The following is a 19189-nucleotide window of genomic DNA, read 5'->3' as shown; positions in this document are numbered from 1 at the left end:
TGGAAGGCCTCTCTCCTGTCACCCCCAAGGACTCTAGAATAGTAGCTTCCAGTCTTTTCCATTCCTCATGCCACTAGTTATTGACTAAACAAACTGGGAAATGACAAATGGGTGCTGTCTTTGTATTTGCCAAGAGAAGACATGAAGAACAAACACAGCAGATGGTAGATGTAAGTCTACGTATGGGCACGTACACAATCTATTATTGCTGTGATTTTAATTTGAAAGCTGTGTTAGCACCATAACATATAGGAAGTACCAGCTCGGAATGAAAAGCAAGTCCTTCCCAAAACGGAGAATCTGCAACTTTACACTAATATGTTTGGACAGGACTTCAGTAAGGAAGAAATTAAGGAAAAAACAACTTAGTTAAGTAAGGACTTACCAAGTTGAAAAGGATAAAGGGAGAGAAGAAGGAAAATGGAAAAATTTTTGAAATTTCAAATAAAGAAAAACGATCTTTTTTTTTTTTTTTTTTTTTTAAGATTTATTTATTTATTCGAAGGTCAGAGTTACACAGAGAGAGGAGAGGCAGAGAAAGAGAGGTCTTCCATCCACTGGGTTCACTCCCCAAATGGCCACAATGGCTGGGGCCAGACCAGGCCAAAGCCAGGAGCTTCATTAGGGTCTCCCATGTGGGTGCAAGTGCCCAAGCACTTGGGCCATATTTCACTGATTTCCCAGGCACGTGGGCAGGAAGCTGGATAGGAAGTGGAGCAGTCAGGACTTGGACTAGTGCTCATATGGGATGCTGGCGCTGGAGGCAGCAGCTTAACCTGCTACGCCACAGTGATGGTCTTCCATTTTTAAAATTATATAAAATGCACTTTAGTAAAGTTAAGTTCTTGGCACAAGTTTGTTAGGTGGGGAACTAGATTAAAAGGTAAAGAATGAAGAAGAATTTAAACATTTAACCAGTTCCAAGACTTCATTTTGTTCAGTCATTATCCAAAATCTACTTTCTCTTAGGGACAAAGGCACAAGTTGCATTCTTCATGTGAACACTGTGGGTAGGGGCTTCCTCCTTAGCAGTCCCCTCACACAATGTGGGCTCTGCTGCTCTGGGCCTCAGAGTCCAGCACTGAGCACTGGGAGGAACCATCTGGAAGGCAGAAGTGAAAACTCCCTCCCACTCTGATACTGAACCAGTGCTCCCAGGACACTGTTCTTCACATTGCTGACAGTGACCCACAGTAAGAAGCGGTATTCCCACACAACCTGGTAGACATATACATATGACGGTACTTGAAAAAGTTTGGAAAATGGAATTAAAACATTCTGGTACAGGGGCTGGCACTGTGGCATAGTAGGTTAAACCTCTGCTTGTGGCACCAGCATCCCATGTGGGTGCTGGTTCGTGTATGGGCTGCTCCTCTTCAGATCCAGCTCTCTGCTGATGGCCTTGGAAAGCGGTGGAAGATGGTCCAAGTGCTTGGGCCCCTATACCCATGGGGGAGACCCAAAAGAAGCTCCTGGCTCCTAGTTTCAGATCAGCCCGGCTCTGGTGGTTGCACCCATTTGGGTAGTTAACCTGTGGATGGAAGACCTTTCTCTTTGCTTCTCAAATAAATAAATAAAATACAAAAAAAAAAAAAAAAAAAAAAGAGAGCAAGAGAAAGAGAGAGAAAAGAAAGAAAGAGAGAGAGAGGAAAGAAAGAAAGAAAGAAAGAAAGAAAGAAAGAAAGAAAGACAGAGAGAGAGAGGAAAGAAAGAAAGAGAGAGAGAGAGAGAGAGGAAAGAAAGAAAGAGAGAGAGAGAGAGAGAGAGAAAGAAAAAGAGAGCCTTTAAAAAAAGAGGGGCCGGTGCTGTGGCTCACTTCATTAATCCTCTACCTGTGGTGCCGGCATCCCATGTGGGCACCGGGTTCTAGTCCCAGTTGCTCCTCTTCCAGCCCAGCTCTCTGCTGTGGCCCGGGAGTGCAGTGGAGGATGGCCCAGGTGCTTGGGCCCCTGCACCCACATGGGAGACCAGGAGGAAGCACCTGGCTCCTGGCTTTGGATCGGCGCAGTGCTGGCCACAGCAGCCATCTGGGGAGTGAACCAACGGAAGGAAGACCTTTCTCTCTGTCTCTCTCTCTCACTGTCTATAATTCTACCTGTCAAATTAAAAAAAAAGAGAGAGAGGGAGATTCTGAGGGGCCTGGCGATGTGGTGTAGCAAGTTACAGACAGCTTGCAGGGCTGGCATCCCATGTGGGTGCCTGTTCAAGTCATGGCTGCTCCACTTCTGATCCAGCTCCCTGCTAATGGCCTGGGAAAGCAGCACAGGATAGCCCAAGTCCCTGGACTGCTACACCCATGTAGGAGATCTGGAAGAAATTCCTGGCTCCTGATCAGCTCAGCACTGGCCATTGTGGCCATTTGGGGAGTAAACCAGTGGATGGAAGACCCCTCTCTCTCTCTCTCTCTCTCTCTCTCTCTACTTCTCTGTACCTCTTTCAAATAGTTTTTTAAAAAGTTCATTAAAAAAAGATAAATCTTGAAAATCCATGTGTGGTTTTTTCATAATATGTATTTTTTATTAAATTTTTGAAGATGCATCAAATGTGTCTACTCCCCAAGTAGATCTCAAAATTATCAATAACCTCACTGCAAGCAATAAATTCAGACCTCTCCCTGTCTGAATTCATTTTCAGTGCTCATCATAATCACTAAATTTATCTGAGGACCCACAATTTGGCAGAAACACTCCTGCTACTTCCCTGAAGGCTCTTGGAAGCCACTCGGGCTCCCATCTGTTTCCGCACAGGAGGAAGCAACTGTATAGACGCCAGTGTAATGTACACTTCCCAGGGGCCACCCCACACTGCAGACCCGCTTTGATAGGCCACTTCCCACTGTCACTGTTTTCAGTTATTTGGGGGCAAGCAGAGGAAGGAATGGTCAAGTCAGGAGGATGCAAAGAAGTAAGAAACAAGAATGAACAGTCACTGTACCTGGACTCCCAATTCTTCACTAAGGTTGGTGAACAAATACTCATAGCCGTAAGCCGCTTTACAGTTTAGCCAGACAACATGGTACGGACTCCGAGTGATCCAGCTTCGAACCAGCTCCAAAATCCCATTTAAACATTCCTCCTAGGCGGCATTTTTTAAAGATTCTAATTAACACTGTGAAGAGGCTCCTTTTTCCTTCCCAACATTCACCAGCATCCACGCCAAGGGGAGCAACTAGGATCTGACATTGTGTCATCCGACAAACTTCCAGAAAGAAATGGGGCTGTGCCCCGGTATCACCCTGTTCCTCCAGGCAGACTTACCCGACTTGGAATTTGATAAAATCTTGGATCACAGAAAGTAGTATCTAAATAGACACTTTGGATGTCTTTCACTCTGGAAGAAAAAGTTAGTGTTACCCATATAATGTGACACACATTACTTGCAAAATTTAAACTCTCAGTTTACAGGGTATTCCATTCCATTTGGAATTTCTTTGTTAAATCCACTTTGTTGAAAAATAATTCCAGTATAAGAAGAGACACAGATACAGATTTTATATCAACAATGTAGTGAATTTTTAACACAGTCATGTAACTACTATCCCAATCAATATTCACAACACTCTATTTACCCCTACTCCTACAAATAATATAATCAAATTGAGTTTCTAATAGAAGTAAAGGCTTGAGTTTGCTGGGAAAAGAGCAAAAAATTCTCTTTCTTTTTTTTGAGAGGTAGAGGGCTCTCATCTGATTCTGGTTCACTTCCCAGATATTACAACCACCAGGGCTGGGCTGGGCTGGGCTGTGAACTCAGTCCAGTTATCTCTGTAATTGGGTGGCAGGAACCCACTTGAGCCATGAGCTCTGTTTTCAGGCATATGCATTAGCAGGAAGCTGGGGGCAGGAGGCAGAGCTGGGAATAAAACCCAGGTACTCTGATACGGGATGTAGCCATCTTAACCATCACCTTAACAGACTAAACACCCACCCCAAAACTTTTTAAACTACTTAAAAACTTTTTAAACTTTTTAAACTATTAAAAAAAGTTAAAGCTTTTTAAACTATTCAAAAATTTCATAAGGCCCAGTACCTGCCACCAGAGTGCAGAAGTTCCATTCTGGCAGCTTCTCCTTTTGCCAGTCTGAAATCTCCTGTGTACAAGACAGTTCCATTACTGCCCTGAAATAAAAACCTGGGAAAAAAAAAAAAAGCCTCAGTGACTTCCAAGTCCCAAAAAATGTTAATAAAGCAAATACAGGCTAAACCCATGGCAAAAGCTTGCAGCTAAATACAGCCATCATGATATATTGTCAGTGGCATTTCAATAGCTCTAAATGTACACACCAGGCCCTTAAGTGTCACCTCTTCCAGGGCAGAAAGAACAGCAAAACAGAGATGCCACTGGGTATATAACAGATGGTCCCCATAGCGTTAATACTCTCAATTATATTTTGAGATAATTTCTGTTCAAGAAGCAAAAAATCCATGTGACATGTGATAAGAAAAATCACATTTCAAATTTGATCTTTACTTCAGACTCCAAGTCCAATTTGGAAACAATTAAAGAAATTGACAGAAAAATAGTGAAATGTCCCTCTACCTATACCTATTATTTTTTAGACCTCAGCAGTTTATTTCTATAAACATAATACACAGTTACACATAATGCAAAACAGATGAGCCCCTTACATAACTGATCCTGGGCAGTGACCAGCTGGTAAGAGAGTCACAACAATTTCTTCCTTCTAAAAAGAAAATAAAGAAAAGAATCTTAACAGAAATTATCAATAGGACCCAGCTAAACAAAGACATCCTTAACACTACAGGTTCAAGCACCATTACAGAATGTGCCTTTTCTCCCAAGTTTCCTCATTAATAAATCCTGGAAACAAGTGAAATCTTTGTCCACTCAACAATTAAACACAGAGTTAGCACAGGACTCAGCAATTCTGCCTCTAACTGTATACCCAAAAGAAATGAAAACTTAAGCCCACGCAAAAACTTGTGCATGAAGATTTCAAAGAGTGTTTCATACTGGCCAAAAAAGAGAAATGGTCCAAATATCTGTCAGCTGATGAATGAATAAACAAAATGAGGAACAGCTCTACCATGGAATATTACGTAGCCATAAAAAGGAATAAAGTCACAACACATGCTACAACATGGACGACCCCTGAAAACGAGGTACCGAATGAAAAAAGCCAGACACAAAAGCTGACTGGATGCTTCCATCGACATGAAGTGCCCAGAATAGTAAGTCCAGACAGACAGAAGAACAGTGGCTGCCAGGGCGGGGAGAAGGGGAGTTCCTCCATTGAATTCACCACACCGTTCTACACGTGTCCCGCGAGGGCAGGGCACCAGACCTGCCAGTGGCTCCTCACTGATTCCTCAAGGAGGCCTTCATCATTCCCTGCTATTTCTACTTTCCATTTTTAAACTTTCAATTTTAGAATAGTTTGAAGTTGACAAAACAAAAATTGTAGGGTTGTACAGAGTTCCCACACCTGCTTCCCCTAGTATTATATTAGTAGATTTGTCACAATCCATAAGCCTCACCAAACTCCCTCTCTCCTCCCACGCCTCCCAGCTTCTAGCAACATCCTGGGTCACTGAGCTCCCACCGATGAGGAAGAATGCGTAGTATCTGTGTCCAAGTTACTTCACTTAGCATCACATCCTCTAGTTCCATCTATTTTGCTGCAAATGACAGGATTTTATTCTGAAAGTCCCTCCTGGGTGGGTCTCCCATTGACTGGAGCTTGAAAAACACTGCACAAAAGCAATGGCTTTGGAGAAGGAACAAAAAGGAGAGAGTGGGACAGCAAGATTCTGCTCAGCAAGAGCCTCCCGCTGCCCGCTGCCCAGGTCTGAGACAGTCTTTCACCAATACCCACGATGTGACAAGGCTGCAAACCAGCTACAACAGCACCGCCTGAAGAGGCAGCCAGCTAAGTGAGTCAGGACAGTCTTTGGAAAGCTGTCAGTCATTCTTTCCCTTTTTAAACTGTATTAAACTGGCTCTGTAGTCTTCCCTTAGGAAAATTTTTTATGTTTATTTCTTTTCCTTTACTTGAAAGGGGGTGGGGCAGAGAGGGACAGGGATTCCATGTACTGGTTCACTCCCCAAATGCCCCCACAGCCAGAGCTGTGTCAGGCTGAAGTCAGGAGCCCAGAACTCCACCCCAGATTCCCACGCGGGTGGCAAGGGCCCAAACACTTGACCCGTCTTCTGCCTCCCAGGCTGCATTCTCAGAGAGCTGGATGAGAAGCGAGGAGCTGAGACTCAAAAATCAGCACTCCAACAGGGTATGTGGGCATCCCAAACATGCTTTAATGCACTGTGCCACAACACTCATCTCATCAGGATAACTGGGTGAGAGGAACATTCCAGCGTCAGTCAACTGCTTAATTTTCTTTAAAGAAGAAACATCTGACAATGTTGGTCACTGTTCTGATCACAGTCACACAACACAAGGCACTCCCAGAGTCGAACTTGCAAAACAATGTGATAACCCAGCGACACAATAAATATTAACTAGATTTGCCATTAAATGAGCGGGGGGAGGTAGATACATTGCCCTAATTATTATTTTTAATTTTTTTTGACAGGTAGAGTTACAGTGAGAGAGAGGCAGACAGAAAAGTCTTCCTTCTGTTGGTTCACCCCCAAAATGACCTCTATGGCCAGAGCTGCGCTGATCCGAAGCCAGGAGCCAGGTGTTTCCTTGCGGTCTCCCATGTGGGTACTGGGGCCCAAGCACTTGTACCATCCTCCACTGCCTTCCCAGGCCACAGCAGAGAGTTGGACTGGAAGAGGAGCAACCGGGACTAGAACCCGGCACCCATATGGGATGCCAGTGCCACAGGCGGAAGATTACCCAAGTAAGCCACGGTGTCAGCCCCTGCCCTACTTATTATTAAAATAAGACATTTACAAAAGTACTACTTATAAACTTAAGGATAAAAACTAAATTTTATTTACCAAGTGACCTTTTATGAATAAGAATTATTTAGAAAAAAACTGTAACATTCATAAATGTACTGCAAAAATATTAATCACTGTTTTGTATCCTGAACATTATAATAAGCTTACAAATGTAACAATGACATCATATAGTAATAGTAAGATCTGGAGTTCCCATCATTAGCAAGTAACACTAAAATAATGTTGGGGTCTGCGCTGTGGCACAGTAGGTTAATCCTCCGCCTGCAGCGCCGGCATTCCATATGAGCGCCGGTTCTAGTTCCAGCTGCTCCTCTTCCCATCCAGCTCTCTGCTGTGGCCTGGGAAAGCACTGGAAGATGGCCTGAGTCCCTGGGCCCCTGCACCCATGTGGAAGACCCAGAGGAAGCTCCCGACTTCCGATCAGCGCAGCTCCAGCAGCTATCTGGGGAGTGAATCAGCGGATAGAAGACCTTCCTCCCTGTCTCTCCCTTTCACTGTCTGTAACTACCTCTCAAATAAATAAATAAATAATTTTTAAAAAATAATGTTGACAAAAACTAAGCCATGTCCAATCCTTTCAAAGTAGAAAATAAAAGCATTGCTGTTATGGACTGAATGCTTGTCCCCAGAATTAATTTGTTAAATCCTAACTCCCAGTGAGATTTTATTAGGCTTTGGGAGGTGATCAGTTCTTTTCTTTTTTCTTTAAGATCTATCTATTTGAAAGTCAGAGTTACAGAGGAAGAGAGGCACAGGCAAAGAGATAAGAGATCTTTCATCCACTTGTTCACCCTCCAAACAGCCGCAACAGCCAGTTCTGGGCCCTTCCAAAGCCAGGAGCTTCAGCTGGGTCTCCACGTGGGTGCAGGGACCTGGATTGGAAGTGGAGTAGCCGGAACTCAAACAGCACCCATGTGGGATGCTGGAGCTGCAGGCAGTGGCTTTACCCGCTATGCCACATCACCACCCCCAGGTGATCAGTTCTTAAAGGTAAAGCCCTCATGAATGGGATGAGAGGACTCATAAAAGCCCAAGGGAGCTGGGTTGCCTTTTCTGTCCTGTGAAGATACAGGGAAAAGATGCCAGCCTATGAACAAAAAAACAGGCCCTCACCAGGCACTAAAGCATCTAGAGTCTTGGTCTTGGTCAGGACTACATGACATAAATGTCTGCTGTTTAAGCCGCAATCTGTTGTTTTTGTGACAGAAACCCAAATGAACTAAGACATTCACAAATATCTTGCTTTGTTTTTCTAAAAACTTGTGTAACGGTTAAATGAACATCCAAAATCAAGGAGCAGGCAAGCATTTTGTAGTGATTCAGATGTCAGTTGGGACACTTGCATCCCAGATTGGGGTACCTGGACTCAAGTCCCAGCTCCACTCCTGATTTCAGTTTCCTTTCAGTATGCCGCCTGGGAGGCAGCAGTCGGGTTCCTGCCGCCCACATGGGAGATCCCGACTGAGTCCCCAGCTCCTGCTTCAGCCTGGCCCAGCCCTGCTGCAGGGAGTCAGAGTGCATGGAGACTCTCCATCTCTTTTTCTGTCCCTCTCTCTCTCTCTTCTTTCTACCTTTCAAGTTAAAAATGTAAAGAAACAAAATTCTAGGAAAGAAGATTTTAGAAGAAGAAACAATCATGCTAGCATTTTTTTTTAAAATATACTTTTCTGTTAATTACACTTTGGGACATTGAAGGGGCTAGGAGATAGAACTGGATAGAAAGTACTACACTACTCATTTACCCCCATGCTACAACAATGAAAAAAAAAAAAAAAGGAAAAAGAAAGCAATATTTAATAGTTACCTCGCCTGATGCTTCATCAACTAATGATATCTGGGTAGGAGTTTCAGTTTCAATTGATATCTATTAAAATAAGAGACCATGTACATATCAGTTTTTCATTGCTTTATTACCTTTACCATCTCAAATAGTCTTTCTCTGTATAACAATTTCTGATTTCACTACAATAAATAGTTTAACAGCTTGAAAACATGATAACCCAAAAAGTGTAACTTTTTTAAGGCAGATTTGGCAATAGTATGAAATTATAAGGTGGGTGTATAGCCTAGCAGTTAAGCCAGCTACATCCATCAAAGGGCCTGGGCTCAAAGCCAACCCTGGCTATTGTGGCCATTTGGGGAATAAACCAGCACATGGAAAATCTCTGTCTCTTTCTCTATTTTTCAAATAAAATGAAAACAAATAGAAATCTTAAATAAAATATCCTGGCATTTCTGGAATAAAACATGTTATTAGTGATATATTTAATACTGTTACGTTCAGTTAGCCATGATCTTAATTAGGACTTTTATATATGTTCACATATGAAATACCTTTTACCACTTCTGCTATCATCTATTTTGTAGCAAAGGTAATCAGCTTATCTTTTTATTATTTTCTACAACTAATCTAATAGAAGAATTACTGGAGGGTATTCTTTATTTTATTTGAGACACATGGAGACACAGATGAACAAAGGGCTCCACCTGCTGGTTCACTCCCCACATAACCGGCAATGGCCAGGGCTCAGCCTGGCACAAACTGAGTCACCCAGGAAGAACTCAATTCAGGTTTCCATGTGGGTAACAGGGATCCAACTACTTGAACTATCACATCACCAGCTGACTCCCAGGCTCTGCATTGATGGGAAGCTGGTCTCAGGAATTGGAGCCAGAGCTCAAACCCAGGCACTCTAATATGGGATGCAGGAACCCCAATCGGCAGGTTAACTGCTGCACCAAACACCCACCCAGACCTTATTGTCTTTTGACTATTTGATAAAATACATCCACAAAACTATCTGTGCCTGTAGTTTTTTTTGTTAGGAAGAGATCATTAATAATTTAAAACATTTCTTTTATGCGACCTGATGCTGTGGCACAGTGGGTTAAGTTTCCACCTGTGATGCTGGCATCCCATATGAGCACGCGTTCAGGTCTCAGCTGCCTTTTATGATCAGCTGGCCCAAACGTAGGGAAAGAAAGAAGCCGGATTTAGAGCTGTCAGCAAACATCCAACAGACTCTTCACAACACCTGTGCAGACTTCGCTACCAGATCCCATGACCACGTGAGTCCTAATCCAAGCCCTGATTCTATTCACTTATTACGGCTCTCCTTCCTTGAGCCAGCACTGGTGACAGGTGCCAGCAGTGATGACTTTATCCAGTTGAAAGCTGCTTTGTCAGTGGCACATACGTTCGTATCTTCTTGACACCATTGTTCTTTTAACAGTAAATAACATCCTCTTTGAAACTTATGTTTGTGTGGGATTTTATGAATTCAATTCTACTTTGTTTGATATAAAAATTGCCACTCTAACATTTTGGGTTTCTAATTATTTAGCATCTCTATTTTCTTCCCTCCATTTCAATCTGAAAGTATCCTTTTTTCCCCTGTATCACTTGTAGATCCATGACGGGTGGATCTTTCTTATTCTTCTTGACTTACACTAATAAATTGCCTTTTGATAAAGAGTTGAATTAAATTCATCATATTTATGCTAATGAGTGTTATAATAGGACTTTTTCAGCCATTGTTGTGTTTTTTATGTACAGATGTCTGCTCTCCTTCCCCTTTACTAGTTTACATGGGACAGAGCCAATGTCCTTTGCAAGACTAAAAGCTATCCATTGCATTTTTATTATTCTGAAGGTTTCCCTCTTCTTAGAACCCGTAAGAAAAAAGGATATAGCAATTATGTGAATGACTATTTTACACTTTAACATATCAAAATGTGGGCCATGTGGCACAGCAGATTAAGCCTCTGCCTGTGGTGCCAGCATCCCATATGGGTGCCAGTTCAAGACCCAGCTGCTCCACTTCCAATCCAGCTTTCTCCTATGGCCTGGGAAAGCAGTGGAAGATGGCCCAAGTCCTTGGGCCCCTGCACACATATGGGAATCCTAGAAGAAGCTCCAGGCTTCAGCCTAGCGCAGCCCCAGCCATTGTGGCCATTTGGGGAGTGAACCATAGAGTGGATGATCTGTCTCTCCTCTCTCTGTAACTCTTTCAAATAAATAAAAAATAAATCTTTTAAAAAATTATAATGCATCTTATGTAGAAAGTCAATAAGATTAAATAAACCTGAAGCTCTTGATCAAACTCTAGAGGAAGAAAAACAAATTAACAGCAAAGTATCTTCCTCTTCTATGCTGCTGAATTATAAAGACCAAATATCAATATTCTAATTAACAAGGATAATTATAGTGTATGAGGTGTTGGGTTTGGTAGAATTCCAATACTTTTTTTCAATCTATCTCTAAAAATACTTCACACTTAAAAATAATTAGCATTATTCAAAAAATAAAACTTACAATTCGTTTCTCCCAAAATCTGTATTTTGGATTAGTTAACAACAACTCCTTGGTAACAGGTGAACAGTATAGATAAACCTTCAAGCTGAAAGGAAAAGACAATAATTTTAAAAATTAAAAATAAAGAGAAAACGTTCTCAGTACATTACAAAATGAGCTACCTTGGTGACTAGGAAATACACTGCATCACACATCGGTTGTCTATACTTCAGAAATTGTGCTGGCACATGAAATGTCAGGGTGGTTACCAACACACCTGTGCTCCATGGACTGTTTCGTATCTCAGTCCCACTGACAGCAAAAATGGAAGGAAAGACATAAGATCTGGTGAAATACTGTGTTTAAAGTACATAATCAGGTGCATGTGGAGAGATACCACCAGGGATGGGACACGGGATGCTGGGAACCAAGACTTCTGTTTTTCACTTCATTTAAATTTACTGCGTTTAAGTGAACAGAAATTAACTGAACATCAGCTTTAACAATGCAGTAGTGTAGTTTAGAAGTTAGGAGTACTGCCTGTGGTAGACTGTATTTTCCAGAGATGGTCACACGACTTTCCACTGCACCCATGCACTTTCTTCTCACAAAACAGATATCAAAATCCCTCCACTGACAGGAAGGGTACATGCCCCATTCCACTGGAGCTGGGAAAATTCGGCAATGCCTCAATCATGGAATACGGTGGGCACAGCTGTATGACCTCCGGAGCTGCAGCTTCCGGCAGTGCGGCTTTCTCTGGGTTCTCTCTTGGGCATGTGAGGGTGCTTCAAAAAGTTCATGGGAGATGCCTATTATGAAAAAACTAAGTACAGGTTTCAAAAATGTTTTGTTCCAAAAGAAACAACTTTTAATTCCATTTTTCCATAAACTTTCTGAACTCCATTAACTTGAGGTCTCCATTTATGAAGTCCAGTTCTCCTGAAACCACCCTGCTAAAGAGATTCCTTGGGGATAGAAAGGGGTGCCTAAGAAGCCCCAACTGTTCTAGCTTCTTGCTATTTGAGGCAGGAGTATTAGTGATTGAGGCTTCAGATAATTTCAGCCCCACGTGACTCCCAGGCAGGCAGAAGCCACCCATCCCACCATACCCTGCCAGAATTCTAGACCCAGGGAAACAGAGCCAACACATGACTTGTGTTGCTTTATGCAACTCAGTTTTGGAGTGATTTGTTACACAGCAACAGCTAACTGATACATAGGGTCTAAAGTCACACAGACCTTGTTGAAATCCTGGTCCTGCAACTTACTGGCTGCATGACACTGGACAACTAATTTAACCTCTCTGGTTCCTCAGTTTCCTCATCTGTAAAACATAAATGATAAGAATGGTATCGATTCCAAAGGTTATCAAGAGACACTAATGAGAACGTCGGCTCCACGAGGGCAGGATTTTCATATGTGTTGCTCACTCAACCTCCAGGACAAGGACAGACTCACTGCAGGCACTCAAAAAAATGTAGTTGCACTAAGAAATCAGAGTGCCCAGAATACAGTAAATATCCAATAATATCGCTGTCAAGAACACAGACTATGGTAAGCTATTAGCAGAGAAGCCTGACATCCATTGATTCGAAGGTCAAAGGATTCTCTCAAATACATATCTTAGGAGCCAAAGTTGTGGCACAGCAAGTTAAACCACCGTCTGCAACACTGGCCTCCCGTCTGAACACCAGTTCAGGTCTCAGCTGCTCTAATTCTGACCCAGCTCCCTGCTAATGTGCCTGGAAAAGCAGTGGAGAATAGTCTGGGTGCTTGGGCCCCTGCATCCACGTGGGTGACCCTGACGGAGTTCCAGACTCCTGACTTCTGCCTGGCCCAGCCCTGGCTGTTGTGGCCATATAGGGAGTGAAATCAGTGATTCCAAGATCTTTCTTGCATGCAGTCTCTCCCTCTCTGTCTGTAACTTTGCCTTTCAAATAAAAGCAGTAAATTAAATATATATATATACACACATATTTTTAAATAGAGTCACAGATATGTTTATTCTGCAATTTATCAGACTGTACTCTTGATGCATGTATTTTTCTGTATAGACATCTCTCAATTAAAATGTTTACTTTAAAAAGACACATAAAAAGTAGCAAGATAAATTACCTGCATTCCAATCTTCTTTTCAAGGTTGGGGCTCTTAGCCCTTTCATGTGATCTAAAAACAAAAGAGTAAAAAATCATTAATATTTTATTTATTTTTTTCAGAAGATTCCTAAGTCGAAGGAAACTGAATCATCTTTTTAAGTTTCCTGTTAAGAGAAAACACAAGAGGTTCATTATATAAGAGAACTAATTCACGTAGGCGCTCAGCCTTGTCTTCTACAGGCGAGAAATCCTTCTGAGAACAGAACAGGAAACACCAACAGTTGCCTGTCCCTGAGCCATCTAAAGCAAGGTGACCTGGCACATCTCAGGGCAGAGTCCATACCACTCCCAGCAACCACGGAAGAGCGGCGACTGCTTCCAGCCCTTCCTTTTACTCACTTCTTTCATTTCAACCCGAACAGTCTGCTGACTTCACTCTGTAACCTATTCAATTCCAAAGACAAAGGCGAGTCTGTTGATGAACTCAAGCTTACTTCTAGGGAATCCACCAGGAAATACTCAGGCTAGGCCAGAAGTGTTTCATTGTCACAGCCTCCAGTGGCTACTGGTTCAAAGACACTGGGGCCAACATTGTGGCCTAGAGGGTAAAGCCACCACCATATGGCTGCCGGTTTGAGTGCCGGCCACTCCACTTCTTATCCAGCTCCATGCTGATGTACCTGGGAAAGCAATGGATAATGACCCAAGACCTTGGGCCTCTGCACCCATGTGGGAGACCCAGATTTCTTTCTCTTTCTTTCCCTTTCTCTCTGTAACTCTGCCTTTTGTAAATAAAATAAATCTATTTAAAAAATAACAACAACAACAACAAAAAAAACAGAAAAGGTGAGTCGTCACTACCCATGCAGACTTGTTCCACAGCCCTCCAAGTTACCAGACAGAGAAAAGGTAACATTTAAGAAAGGTAACAGGGGGCTGGTGCTGTGATGTAGTGGATAAAGCCACACCTGCAGTGTCAGTATCCCACATGGGTGCTGGTTCGAGTCCCAGCTGCTCCACTTCTGATCCAGCTCTCTGCTATGGCCTGGGAAAGCAGAGAATATGGCCAAAGTCCTTTGGTCCCCTGCACCCATGTGGGAGACTTGGAAGAAGTTCCAGGCTCCTAGCTTTGGATCGGCCCAGCTCCAGCTGTTGCAGCTACTGGGGAGTGAACCAGCAGATGGGAGGCCTCTCTTCCTCTCTCTGTCTACCTCTGCATCTCTGTAACTCTGTTTTTCAAATAAATTAATAAATCCTAAAAAAAAAAAGATAACAGTACAGTCAACATATAGTACATTATAAATATATATACAATGCATTCTGAATCTTTAGCATGTAGAAGCCTAGACGATAATAACCAATTTTTAAAAAATATTCATTCATTTATTTATTTGAAAGGCAGAGTTACAGAGATAAAGAGAGAAGGAATGAAAGAGAGATCTTTCATCTGCCGGTTCACTCCCCAAATGGCTGCAACAACAGGACTGTACCAGGCTGAAGTCAGGAGCTTCTTCTGGGTCTCCCACATGGGTGGCAGGGGCCCAGGAACTTGTGCCATATTCTGCTGCTTTCCCAAGTGCATTAGCAGGGAGCTGGATCAGACATAGAGCAGCTGGGACACAAATTGGTGCCGCGGCTTAACCCGCTATGCCACAGCACTGGAGCGCCCACCAATTCTTTTAATTACCATTACCACCACCCTCACATACATGCCCACCCTATATCACTGGTGCTCCCAGCAGTCACAGCACCTCACCCAGTAGCCAATGACTGGACACGTATCCCAAAAGATCGACCTGTCCCCTCAGAGATGAGTGCTCGCAGGTCACACTTGGTTTAGTCTTTTAGGGGTACATCCCAAGGCAGGACTCCCTGTAACGGGTGTTTTTAAAGAGCTTGTGTCAAGGCAAAAAGGGGGCTGAGTCTAGTCTGTGCTCCATGCGCTCAGACTCAGCAGGCATCACCCTCCCCATCCTCTCCACCCTCACTAACTGGGTCAAGAGAATCTGGGTGAACTTACTTTGTGCTGTGAGAACCGCACCTATGGTCTTCACCAGAAAGAATCACTCTAAGTCGCCCCTTCAAAGAGTCTCCCCAACCCTCAGCCACTCAGATGCCCTCTCATCCTCTGGACCTTACTTTTCTTACTCCTACCCCCACCCTGGCAAGATCTGTTTATCTGAAAAGCAGAGTTACAGAGAGACAGAGATCTTCCAACCACTGGTTTATTCCCAAATGGCCTACAGAGCAGGGCCAGGCCTGAATCCCGAGGCCAGGAACTTCATTCTTGCCTCCCAGAGGGGTGGCAGGGCCCAAGTACTTGGGCCATCTTCCACTGCCTTCCCAGGTGCATTAGCAGGGAGCTGAATTGGAAGCCGGGCAGTCATGATTTGAACTGTCACTCAGAAGGGATACCTGAGTCACAGGGAGCAACTTGACCAGCTGCATCACAATGCTGACCCCTCTGGGCCTTACTAATGCTTAGCAAAGTCCAACCTGAACACAGTAGTGGATTCCAGACTGTCCACAAATAGGCACCATTTGGGTTCATGGCCTATTCCAAATGTTATCAAAATGTGACATTAATGTGTTCATATGCATTTTCTTTAATAGCAAAAGACTCCATAGATTTTTGTTAGATGCTCTTCATTAATCTGCTCAGGCTGTCATTAAAAAAATACATAAAATTGGTGGCTTACATAACAAAAATTTATTTTCTCACATTTCAAGAAACTATAAATTCAAAAATCAACATGCAGGCCCATCTGGCTTCAAGTGAGAGTTCTTTCCATGGCAGATAGACCAGCCAACTTCCAGTGTGTGCTCATGAAATTGGCCCCATCTCTTCCTCTTCTTAGAAGGCCGATAATCCTTTCAGAGTAGGACTCCCCCACACACCCTTATGACCTCTATTGACTTTAATTACCTCCTAAAAGCCCTATCCCCAAATACAGTCACAGTGGATAAAGGGCTTCAACACAGAAGCTTGAAGGAAACAGTCTAAGAAGTCTATGCCCCAAGGACCCACCGCTGTGGCATAGTGGGTTAAGTTGCAACCTGCAGTGCCATATGGGCATCTCATATGGGCACTCGTTAGAATCCGGCTGCCCCACTTCTGATCCAGCTCCCTAATAATGCACCTGGGAAAGCAGCGGAAAATGGTCCAAGTGTTTGGGACACTGCACCCACATGGGAAACAGGGATGAAGCTCCTGGCTGCAGTCTGGCCCAGCCCCAGCCATTGCATCCATTTGGCGAATGAACTAGCAAATGGAAGAGCTCTCTCTCTCTCTCTCTGTAACTCTCTGCCTTTCAAATAAATAAAATATATCTTTAAGATAACAACAAAAAATTCTATGTCCCAAAAGGGTTAAAAACCATCAACATGCACTATGGGAAACCTCCAGAGAAGTTGAGTCCTTGCCTTTGATGAGTTTACATCCTGGTTGCGTAAACAGATCCACGCAGGATTATTATAAATTGCTCCATAGTAGAAAGTTTCCTGCTTAATGTACAAACATGATGATATTTTCACAAATTCCTTTAGATGAATTATTTCTCCAATCTCTCACTACTCTTAAAAATGAAGGGCAAGCTCCTAAAGCATACTTTAATATTACATGACTTTGTTAATTAAATTTTGTAGGAGGCTGCTGATTTAGACTGGGCTCTTGCACTAAGCAGCAGGACCATACCCTGCTGATTAAGCTGTAACCAGCTTACTGGCTGATAGACCAAGTAAGTGGGAGCCAGTTCAATTGTTTTCTATGCCTCACTTCTCTTTTTCTGTTAATACTATCAGATCATTGCTAGCTAGACTTCTCAGAACCTATGCTGGTTCTTGGAGCTCTCCAATTAATGAAATGCCCTTTGTTCTGTTCTCCTTGGCTCAAATAAACTCTTCCTTTTAACAGCTATTTCACATTTTGAGTTCAGAGCCTCCAACTGAAATGCAACGCAGAAAGGAAAAACAGGGGCCGCCTCATCCAGCAGTGGGCCCTCAATGAAAATCAAAACCCAAATGTCACTTTCAAGAACAAAGAGCCTCTCAAAAAGGCTCACAGTGGTACTGGCTTACTGGCGCAAGGAGCTCCAGATTTTCCTCATTAAAAAGATCACAGGTTGGCTGGCGCTGCAGCTCACTAGGCTAATCCTCCACCTGCGGCACTGGCATCCCACATGGGCGCTGGGTTCTAGGTCCAGTTGCTTCTCTTCCAGTCCAGCTCTCTGCTGTGGCCCGGGAAGGCAGTGGAGGATGGCCCAAGTGCTTGGGCCCTGCACCCGCATGGGAGACCAGGAGAAGCACCTGGCTCCTGGCTTTGGATCAGCGCGGTGCACCGGCCGCAGCAGCCATTGGGGGGTGAACCAACAGAAGGAAGACCTTTCTAACTCTGCCTGTCAAAAAAAAAAAAAAAAAAAAAAAAAAAAAAAAAATCCCAGGCAAAGGAAGAAAAGGCAACAACTGCAGCAGTTTACAGCAGGATAAAGTGATAGATTCCACACACACAGGTGGCTTTCCCACCGTCTCTGTGAACAAAGGCAGTGTTTCCAGGTGCACAGCTCACTTTAAAACAGTCTGCCCCTTCTGACCTGCATGTGTGCAGTATAAGTTTGTTACACTCCGATCCACACCTCCACAGAGTGGCTGGAAGATCCTACTCAGGCTGCTGGAGCGCTTCAGTTAGTGACTTCTTAGTCATCACCACAGATATTAGGACAATGGCTTTCCAGCTCTAGGGACTGACGCCATCCTCACCGGGGGCATCTAACCTCACCCTGTATTAAATAAGGCTGACAATCCACCCTAAATTTAATCCTTAACTGTGTCCAGCTGTGAAAGCCTGGTTCCTGGAGTCCTGGGTGCCAGACGGCTTTTTTCTTTCTTTTTAGATTTCTTTATTTATTTGAAAAAGTGAGAAAGGGAAAGACAGAGGTTTTCCATCCCCTGGCTCCCTCCTCGGATGGCTGCAGCGGCCAGGGCAGAGCAAGGCCCAAGCCAGGAGCTTCTTCCAAGCTTCCCACATGGGTGTAGGAGCCCCAGTCATCGTCCACTGCTTTCCCAGGCCATTAGCAGGGAGCTGGATTGGAAGTGGGGCAGCCGGGACACCAACCGGCACCCACAGGGGATGCTGGTGTCTATCGCAGGCGGGAGAAGGGGAGGCTTTACCCACTACACCACCATGCCGGCCCCCTGCTGGCCATCTTTAGGTAAATATGCATCCTGCCATCCTAGGCTAGAACGAACCTGGAGTGTTGGATGTGGACGGAACATCTAACAGAAGGGGCAGCTTGCATGTCATGGAGCTCACACAGGCCTCGTGATTATACTCTGGCTGTATAGGCATACCTGCTTGTGAATGGACGTCGGGTGTGGTATGCAGTGGCTGAATTTGGTCCGAAACTAGTTTTCTTTGCCACGTGGAAGCGAGGCTGGGCGGGGGGACCAACCAAAGCTCACCAGCCTCTGACCAATGGCCACTGGGGAGCTCCCAGAACACTGGCCCGAGGCACTGAGCAACTGGCAGTACAAACCCGGAAACTAAGCCGTAGGGAGGGCGAAGAGCCGCCGGGGCCGGGCGAGCCCTCCAGTCCCCCTCGGGGCTGCCATTGCTCACACCACACCCCCGCCTTGCTGCGGAGCCCGGACCCCGTCCTCTTCCGGCTGTGCGCGGGGCTTCACTCACCCTTGTGGCAGTGGGACAGGAAGTAGGCGCGGGCCCTCAGGTTCTCCCTGTCGAAGCGGTCTATGGAGATGGTTGGATACTCTACCATCTGTCCCTCAAAGGAACTCATAGTGCCGCCGATCCCGACCTCCAGCACTCAGGGCGGCCCAGGCCGACCCTGCTCGCGCCGCCACTTCCGGGAAGCTGCGCGCCGCCTCCTCATTGGCAGGCCGGGCGCAGCCTGG

The 19189-nt window shown here is 44.4% G+C and overlaps 1 protein-coding gene and 1 non-coding gene across 6 annotated transcripts in view; one reads left to right on the top strand and one right to left on the bottom strand.

The window, feature by feature from the left end:
• DCLRE1C (DNA cross-link repair 1C) overlaps positions 1–19189 on the bottom strand; it is a 53818-nt gene extending 34629 nt beyond the window's left edge. For 3 of the 5 annotated variants that reach the window (XR_007909648.3, XM_008268319.5, XM_089311483.1), the window contains exons 1-8: positions 18966–19189; positions 13301–13352; positions 11204–11288; positions 8693–8752; positions 4629–4684; positions 4030–4131; positions 3258–3330; positions 2935–3075 (exon numbers count right to left, since the gene is read on the bottom strand). Coding sequence is in view for 4 of the 5 variants with exons in the window: in XM_008268319.5 (XP_008266541.3) it covers positions 2935–3075; positions 3258–3330; positions 4030–4131; positions 4629–4684; positions 8693–8752; positions 11204–11288; positions 13301–13352; positions 18966–19074 (678 nt within the window). In the remaining variant the exon portion in view is untranslated. Of the gene's footprint in view, positions 1–2934; positions 3076–3257; positions 3331–4029; positions 4132–4628; positions 4685–8692; positions 8753–11203; positions 11289–12424; positions 12510–13300; positions 13353–18965 lie in introns of all 5 variants that reach the window. The other 2 variants (XM_070055429.2, XM_089311482.1) reach the window with 2 other exon arrangements.
• On the top strand, positions 8539–8645 carry LOC127483623 (small nucleolar RNA SNORA36 family). Its single transcript, XR_007910061.1, has one exon. It is a non-coding gene; the product is annotated as a small nucleolar RNA SNORA36 family (small nucleolar RNA).

This window comes from Oryctolagus cuniculus, chromosome 13 (assembly GCF_051225735.1).
Source record: "Oryctolagus cuniculus isolate XC-2025 breed Fujian yellow rabbit chromosome 13, ASM5122573v1, whole genome shotgun sequence".
In the NCBI taxonomy this organism is placed as follows: domain Eukaryota; kingdom Metazoa; phylum Chordata; class Mammalia; order Lagomorpha; family Leporidae; genus Oryctolagus; species Oryctolagus cuniculus.
This window is presented reverse-complemented; position numbering and strand designations above follow the sequence as displayed.